Consider the following 8,512-nt stretch of genomic DNA (forward strand, 5'->3'; position numbering starts at 1 on the left):
AATAATGTTATAACACAGTGGTCAGGAAGGAATATAAAATGCTCCGAAATACTGAAACCTCATGATGCCTGCATTCAACTGCAAAGTGATAAATAGTTAATCGTGGTTAGAGATAAGATAAACCAAACCAAAATCTCTGATGCAGATTTTGATCCTGTGGTCATTGCAAGTTTAAGGAACCTTGGTTCATGAGGGATATTAACGGCCTGGTTAGGAAAAAGGAAGGGTATGTCAGGTATAGAAAGCTGGGATCAAGTGAGTCCATTGAGGAGTATACGGAATGTGGGGGTACACTTGAGGAGGAAATTAAAGGGCAAAAATGGGCCATCAGATATCCCTGGCAGACAAGGTAATCCTATAATATTCTGTAAGTATGTTAAAAGCAAAAGGATAGTTAGGGAGAGAGTAGGTCCCCTTTAGGATCAGTGTGTTTATCTATGTGTGGAACCACAGGAAATGGGTGAGGTTTTCAATGAATACTTCTTGTCTGTATTACCATGGAGAAGGACATGGAAGCTAATGAGTTCAGGGGAAGGAACAGAAAAGGAGGTGTTGGGGGTCTTGAAATGCATAGAAGTGGATAAATCCCCATGGCCTGACCAGGTGTATCCTAGGGTGTTATGGGAAGCAAGGGAGGAGATTGCTGGGGCCCTGGCAGAGATTTTTGTATCTTCATGAGCCACAGGTGAGGTGTTGAAAGACTGAAGGGTAACTAAGGTTGTGGCTTTATTTAAGAAGGGCAGCAGGAATAAGCCAGGGAACTACAGGCCAGGGAACCTCATCAGTGGTGGGAAAGTTATTGGAGGGAATTCTGAGGGGCTGGATTAATTTGCATTTGGAAAGGCAAGGACTGATTGGGGATAGTCAGCCTGGCTTCGTGCGTGGGAAATCATGTCTCTCGAATTTGAGATTTTAAGAGGTGACCAAGAGGATTGTCAAAGGCAGGGCAGTAGACATTGCCTCCATGGACTTCAGCAAGGCCTTTGACAAGGTCCCACATGATAGGCTGGATGGGAAGGTGAGAACACAGAATCGAGGATGAGCTACCCAATTGGATACAAAATTGGCTAGGTGATAGGAGGCAGAGGGTTGTAGTGGGGGGGTTGTTCTTCAGATTGAAGGCCTGTGACCAGTGGTGTGCCTCAGGGATTGGTCCTGGGACCTCTGTTGTTTCCTGAGAATGTAGCTGACATGATTACTAAGTTTGAAGTTGACACCAGAATTGTACTAGATGGTGAAGAATGTTGTCTAAGATTATAGCAGGATACATACCAACTGGAAAAGTGGGCAAGGGAATGGCTAATGGAATTTAAGTTGGAGAAAGGCAAAGTGATGTATTTTGAAAAGTTAAACCAGGGCAGGACTTGCACAGTGAATAGCAGGGCCCTGGGGAGTGCTATTGAACAGAGACACCTTGGTGTACAAGTACATGGTTCTCTGAAAACTAGAACACCAGTAGGAGAGAGACGGTGGTGAAGAAGGTGTCTGGCATACTACAGCCGTACAAAACGTTGGGTAGGCCACATTTGGACTATTTTTGTGCAAAGGAAGGTCATGATTAAGCTGGAGACGGTGCAGAAAAGATTCATGAGGATGTTACCAGTTATTAGGAGAGATTTGGATAGGCTAGCTCTTTCCTCCCCTGGAGTGAAGGAAGCTGACAGGCAATAGGGGAGTCTAAAATTAGAGGGCATAGATTTAAGGTGAGAGGGGAAAGATTTAAAGGGGATCTGAGGGGCAATGTTTTTCACACAAATTTGTGTGCATGTGGAATGAGCTGCCAGAGGAAGTAGCAGATGCAGATATGGCAAGATTCTGGAAGAGGTGACCCACTTCCCATTATCTGAAAGGCCATCTCAGCAAAGGCAGGCATCGATGCTGATAATTCACCATCACTTCGAACGCTCCATTGCAGCCTTTAGTTGACAGACAACAAGGGTATCTGAAGACCTCAAACCTGGCACAAAGCTCATGGTCTCCAAGCAGCAGTGATCCTTGCCCTCCTATATGCTTTTGAAAAATGGACTAGCAACAGTAGACAGCTTGAGTTACTGTTAAGATGCCACCAATGCTGTCTCTGCAAAACCTTTCAAATCCAATGGAAGGTTAATTGATCCAATGGTCTGTCAGGTCACCTGCATGCCTCACACCAGGTTCTTGAAATAGGCTTCCTTCAGAGCTGTGTCCCATTAAGAGATTACTAGATGGATAGAGGAAAAGATTCAAGGATGTTTACTGAGCCTCCTTTTGCTGAATATTGCAAAAGTAGAGAAGGGACATTTGGGATGGTATTAAAAAACCATGTATCAGGAGCACACAGCTCTGCATAAATGACAAAGGCAAAGCATCACCTCAAACTACCCACCCAATCACCTTGCCTTCACAGGCTGCCCTACCTGTGGTTGAGTCTATGCTTCACACATGGGCAAGCTCAATCCTGAAGGACTGGCCCATAAGAAGGAAAGATGGACAAGATTGAGTATATTTCCAGAATTTTAAGTCGGCTTTTGAGAAGGATTGTGGGCTGCAGAATTGTTTGAGTTACTATTCCTTCCTAGCCTCCCTTCCAGATTTTATTATTTTTGAAAGACACGTGCACAGCTCGAGGGATACTCAGATAAAGCTGGCTGACATTACAAAGTACAGTGGTTATTGAGGATTGAATTGGGCAGGTAGGAACTGTTTGCTTGCTGAGAGGAAGATATGAACAGCTCGTTTTTCTCTTTAAAAAAAAAATACATAGCTGTTTGTATTTTTTTTCTCTTTGAGTGGCCTGGAGTGTTGAAATTAGTTCATAACTGTTAAAGTGGAACATGTTCAGCACTGTAGTGTATTGTCTTTTTTTATATATCAGAGAGCCATATTTCCAGAGTGTGTAACTGGCAGATCCTATCTTTTTCTTTCCTTTTTCATTTATTTAATATCATATCATAAAATGTACAGGAGATAGTTTGGTCCATTGAGCCTGTGCTGCTATTGGGATCTTCTGTTATACAGCAAGGCTTGTGGCCTTGCCCACAACCTATCCATCATTATTGGAATAAAACATTGACAACCCTACTCACTAGCAATTATTGATCTGCCAGACATCTGTACCATCCCTCACCACCACCCACTCCCCCTATGAAAAAGCACAATGCCCAGGGTAAGAGTTAACTGCAGGGGAATTAAAAGGCATGGAATATAAATACAAGTTGTTTTCTTTGATAGTGTTGTAATGTATTGTTATAAACAGTCTTTCAGATGGTTTGAAACAACTGACTTGTGTAATTTTCTTTTCCTGCAGAGGGGCTTCGTAAAGAACAATTTTGTGTCCCACTGAAATCTAATCGGACACCATGGCTTCAATCAAAACTGGAAACAAAGGCAAATACTACTGAATGTGCCACTTCGAAAATAGATATAAACATGAACTTTTTTTTGTTTTCATGTACTTAATACTTACTTAGTAGTGTCTGAATCTAATCAAAGAGCATTGGGGCCGAACATTGCCATTGGCAACACTGAGGTCTGATGCACGCAAGTGAAAGTTATATTACCAAAATGTTTATATTAAAAGTTAGTAATAAACAATTGCGTGTCTACCTTTTTGGACTCTATAAATAGGGCTTCTCAATATTACTCTTCAAAACGTATGAGCCAATCCAGAATTTAATGTTTTTTTTGTTTACTTTCAAAGTAGTTCTGCATTTAAAATTCCTTTAATACTTTAGTTGAAACTGCTAGTCCTGCACCAATGTGTGGCCAGATAATTCAAACGTGTAGAGTGGGTTTACAGTGAATTGAAATAATTATAATTGCTGGTTGGGTTTTATATTTCTGTTAAATTGCCATTTTTTGAGGTGTATAACTCTTTCAAAGTGGTGTATATTATACTAGTTATCTAATAGCATTCTGAATCAACCTTGATATATTATTTAGTTTGGGTCTCTTGCATTAAATATTTAGAGCAAAGAGAGATTGGAATTTACGTAACATTAATAATACTTAGGCAATATGAACAGCCTACAGTAGAGTTAGCAAAATGTAATGAACAAGAGAAGCGGCATTAAGGCCCAAAAGTTAATTCTGGCATGCTTTATGTGGCGGGTGTTTTATTTAAAGAAAGACATATTAAACATTCTTAAAAAGGCTAAACAAATTTAATTGCAGTTTATTGGTTAACATGTTGGCAACATCAGTGTTTCTAATATCAATTCCCAATGATGTTTTTGATCTAGCTAAGCGCAAAGAAGAAGCGCTTCCCAATTCTTATGAACATGACTTTAAGTTGTTAGATTTAAAGCTTGGGTTTGGAATGGCACAACTATATACACAATGATTTCAGGGGTGGTGGGTGGGACAGCAAAGAAATGTAATGAGAAACCCAAGGAGTGGGAAGAGCTTTGGTTGTGTAATGTGATCTGCACAAATCATATTCACAGAATTTAAACACTCTGGGAGATGGAATTTACAATATATAAGTTAATTGGGCTTGCTACCCTTTCTAATTAGCAATAAAATGGTTAAAGAATGAGAATATAACTGTAAATAATGTATATTTGTACTATAGTGTAACCTTCCCACTACCAATAGAGATTCTGGTAATATTCTTGATACTTTAATTGTAGTAGCAATTTGCAATTCCAAAGAAGCTGGTTTTTTGTTTTGAGATAGTCTTATTATTTCAGCAGACCAACTGGATGGGCAACCAAGTGCTGTAGTGGATCTTGGTTGTTGTATGGGAACTCTTGACAGTGGCAGATGTTCCAAATGTCCAATTGTATCTCTCATTTCCCCCCCCCCCCCCCCCCCCCCCCCCCGAGGCTGGAAAAGTAGGAGGCGGATGCAAAGTACATGGGAAATGAACAAGGTTGCAGTCTGATCTGGAAGTTAGAGAACAAATTTTTGACCCATGTTACACATAGGCTGGGAGAACAGCTGGAAAAGGGAAAACCAAGGTTTGTTCTTTGACATGTCTTGTGATTTCCACAGAACAATCAAATTCTTGATATAAAAATGACAATCATGATTCCTGTGGACCAGTCAGACTGATAATCAAATGACTTGGGGAAAAGAGCATTTTAATCATTATAGAGAAATGGATGGATGATTAGGTATTTTGTAAATTTCCTAATTTTTTTTTAATGAATTATTGCTGTACTGATTTTCACTGTAAAATGCCAGCTCTTTGCTTTTGTAAAACTTTGTTTTTAAAAAAAAATAAAAATGCTTTAATTTTGCATCTGCTCTCAAAAAATTCACCTTCATTGTACTTTATGTAGTTCATCACGGTCTGATGAACGAATTACCAGAGGATATCCCTTCGAGACTTCTTGCAATTATATAACAATGTTGATTTTAAAACAAAATCCTTCAGATTCACTGGAAGAACAGGCAAACTAATATTAATGTTCTTTCTGAGGCCAGCATCCCCAATATTGAGGCCTAAGTTCATCCTGTTGGCTCCATTGGGCAAGTTGTTCGCATGTCTGATACTAGATGCCCAAAACAGACTTCCAAGCTCTATCATGGAAAGAGAAAACCAGGTGAACAGAGGGGAAGGTTCAAAGATACCTGCATAAAGATAAGTGTGCCACCTTACAAACTACCTATCCACCTGCCTGCCGTGTCAGGACCTTTTGCCTCTCTCGTGGAAGAGTCTGCAGTTCCCACCTTGGTCTCTTTAATCCTAGAGTAAATTTCTTTTAGTGTAGTCAAGAATCTCACCTTCCAAACACAAGATTATGACCCAGTGGAAGTGAAGGAATAGGCAATCAGAGAGGTTTATAACTTAAGATTTATAATTTAAATCTTTATAACTTATAACTTAACTTTATAACTTAAGTCATGTTTCCATTGTCTGAACTTTCTTTTATTCTGTTGGTTGAGTTTGTCAGTTTGGGAACTGTTCTGGAAGATAATAAAAGGCCAATGAATAAAATGATGGTATCAATATAGGGAATGATCTTTTGATGGTTTTGTTTTAGGTCTAGGACATCCCAAGTCCATTTCCAGTGGACTATCTCGTGACAAGGAAATGGGAAGATGTAACAGTCTATTAAACGTGCCATATGTTGTCATTTTAATGATTTAACTAAATCTAACAGTTGTTTACGAAAAGAATAGAATAATTTGTTATTAATTTCAGCCGCTAGTGTAAAAATTAACTAGTGTTCCAGTTCTCAAAGTCCCATTCACTAAACATTTCTTGGATTGCTGAGCTGCAAGCACAGGTTATTTCTGGTCTGATTATTTGTGTGTTGAAGTTCTAATACTAGTTTTCAGATTCCCTTACCCCTCTATTTGCCTAACCTTGTACAGCCCTTTGAGGTTTCTGTCCACCTTCACATCCTCAATTTTAAATCAGTCTGCCTTTGGCTGTGCTTTCTGGTCCCCGAACTTTAAACTCTAGGATTCTGCATCAGCCCCCATCACTGCTAACACACTCCCCCCCTCCCCCCCCCCCCCCCACACACACACACACACACACACACCCTCTGCCTCTGCCTCAATACCTTTACTCCTTTCAGACTCTGCTTGACCTGACATTTTGTCTAAGCTTTTAGTTAATTATTTAAATATCCAAATGTTTAATTCCAATCGAACTTGGTGCTGAAATTTTGGACAACTTTTTGACATCTGGATATTTGTATGGAATTAATTCAATTCTGCCTTTGTCCTCAGAATCCTTCCATTTATTTTTTCCCGTTTCCTGCTCTGTTACTTTTAACCCTCTATAATTTTCAGTCAGGCATTAGTAGTGATCTTTAAAGAATCACCAGAGTCAGGGAGGGCCGCAGAGGACTGGAAAATCGCAAATTTGACACCACTGTTTAAGGAGGCAAAGACAGGAAATTATAAGTTGGTTAGCCTGACCTTGGTGGTTGCTAAGATTTTGGATTCCATTATTAAGGATGAAATTTTGGAGTACTTTGGAAGTATATGATAAAATAGGATAAAGTCAGCACTGTTTCGTTCAGGGGAGATCTTGCCCGACAAATCTGTTAGAATTCTTTTGAGGAGGTAACAAGCAGGTTAGACAAAGGAGAGTCAGTGGATGTTATTTACTTGGATTTTCAGAAGGCCTTTGACAAGGTGCCATACATGAAGCTGCTAAATGAGATAAGAACCCATGGCGTTAGAGGCAAAGTACTAGCATAGATAGAAGATTGGCTGACTGGCAGAAGTCAGAGAGTGAGGATAAAGGGATCCTTTTCAGGATGGCTGCCGGTGACTAATGGAGATCCGCAAGGGTCAGTGTTGGGACCATAACCTTTCACTTTATACAATAGTGACCTGGATGAAGGAACTGATGGCATCGTGGCCAAGTTTGTAGTCTGTACCAAGATAGATGAGGGAACAGGTAGTGTCACAGAGGCAGGGACTCTGCAGAAGGATTTGGACAGGCTGGGAGAGTGGATAAAAAAATGGCAGATGGAATACAGCATAGGGAAGTGTGGGGTTGTGTACTTTGGTAGGAAGAATAAAGGTGTAGTTTATTTTCTAAATGGGGAGAAAATTCAGAAATCAGACATGCAAAGGGACTTGGGAGTCCTAGTTAAGATTACCTCAAAGTTAAATTGCAGGCTGAGTCAGTAGTAAAGAAGGCAAATGCAATATCAGCATTAATTTTGAGAAGACTAGAATATAAATGCAAGGATGTACTGCTGAGGCTGTATAAGGCATTGGTCAGACTGCATTTGTTATATTGTGAGCAATTTGGGCCCTGTATCTAAGGAAGGATGTGCTGGTCCTGGAGACGGTCCAGAGGAGGTTCACAAGCATGATTGCAGGAATGAAAGGCTTAACATACAAGGAGCGTTTGATATCTCTAGCTCTGTACTTGATAGAGTTCAGAAGAATGAGGGGAAATCTTATTGAAACCGACTGGATACTGAAAGGCCTGGATAGAGTGGAAATGGAGAGGATGTTTTCACTAGTAAGAGGGTCTAGGATCTGAGGGCACGGCCTCAGAATAAAGGGATGTCCCTTTAAAACTGAGATGAGGAGGAATTTCTTAAGCCAGAGGGCAGTGGTATTGGCTTATTATTGTCACTTGTGAAAAACTTGTCTTGCATACCGATCGTACAGGTCAATTCATTATTACCACAGAGGGCTGTGGAGGCCAAGTCACTGTGTGTATTTAAGGCAGGGATTGATAGGTCTTGACTTGCAAGAGGAGTTAAGGGTTATGGTAGGGGGTGGGGGGGGGGGTTAGGGAGGCAGGAGAATGGGGTTAAAAGAAGTCAGCCATGACTGAATGGCAGAGCAGACTCGATGGGCTGAATGGCCTAATTCTGCTCCTATATACTATGGTCTTATGCATTTACTTTTTTTAATGCTGAGGTTAAAATTTGCACCCCACCCTCATGATGTCACAGTTCTAGCTCGGTTCAGAGAGAGTGCATAGCTTTTATACAGCTTCATCCTACTGGACTGGAGCCAATACCCTACAGACATGAAACCATACCTCTGGCATCTCTCAGATGAAACATTTCAGCAGCTAAGTCCTCCTATTCTTTTATTTATC

The 8,512-nt window shown here is 40.4% G+C and overlaps 1 protein-coding gene across 1 annotated transcript in view; it reads left to right on the forward strand.

The window, feature by feature from the left end:
* LOC127577909 (plakophilin-3-like) overlaps positions 1-3,573 on the forward strand; it is a 38,370-nt gene extending 34,797 nt beyond the window's left edge. The window contains exon 13 of the mRNA XM_052029559.1: positions 3,286-3,573. Within this exon, the coding sequence (XP_051885519.1) occupies positions 3,286-3,322 (37 nt within the window). The 3' untranslated portion in view covers positions 3,323-3,573. The remainder of the gene's footprint in view (positions 1-3,285) is intronic.
* The last annotated feature ends 4,939 nt before the right edge of the window (positions 3,574-8,512 follow it).

This window comes from Pristis pectinata, chromosome 14 (assembly GCF_009764475.1).
Source record: "Pristis pectinata isolate sPriPec2 chromosome 14, sPriPec2.1.pri, whole genome shotgun sequence".
NCBI lineage: Eukaryota > Metazoa > Chordata > Chondrichthyes > Rhinopristiformes > Pristidae > Pristis > Pristis pectinata.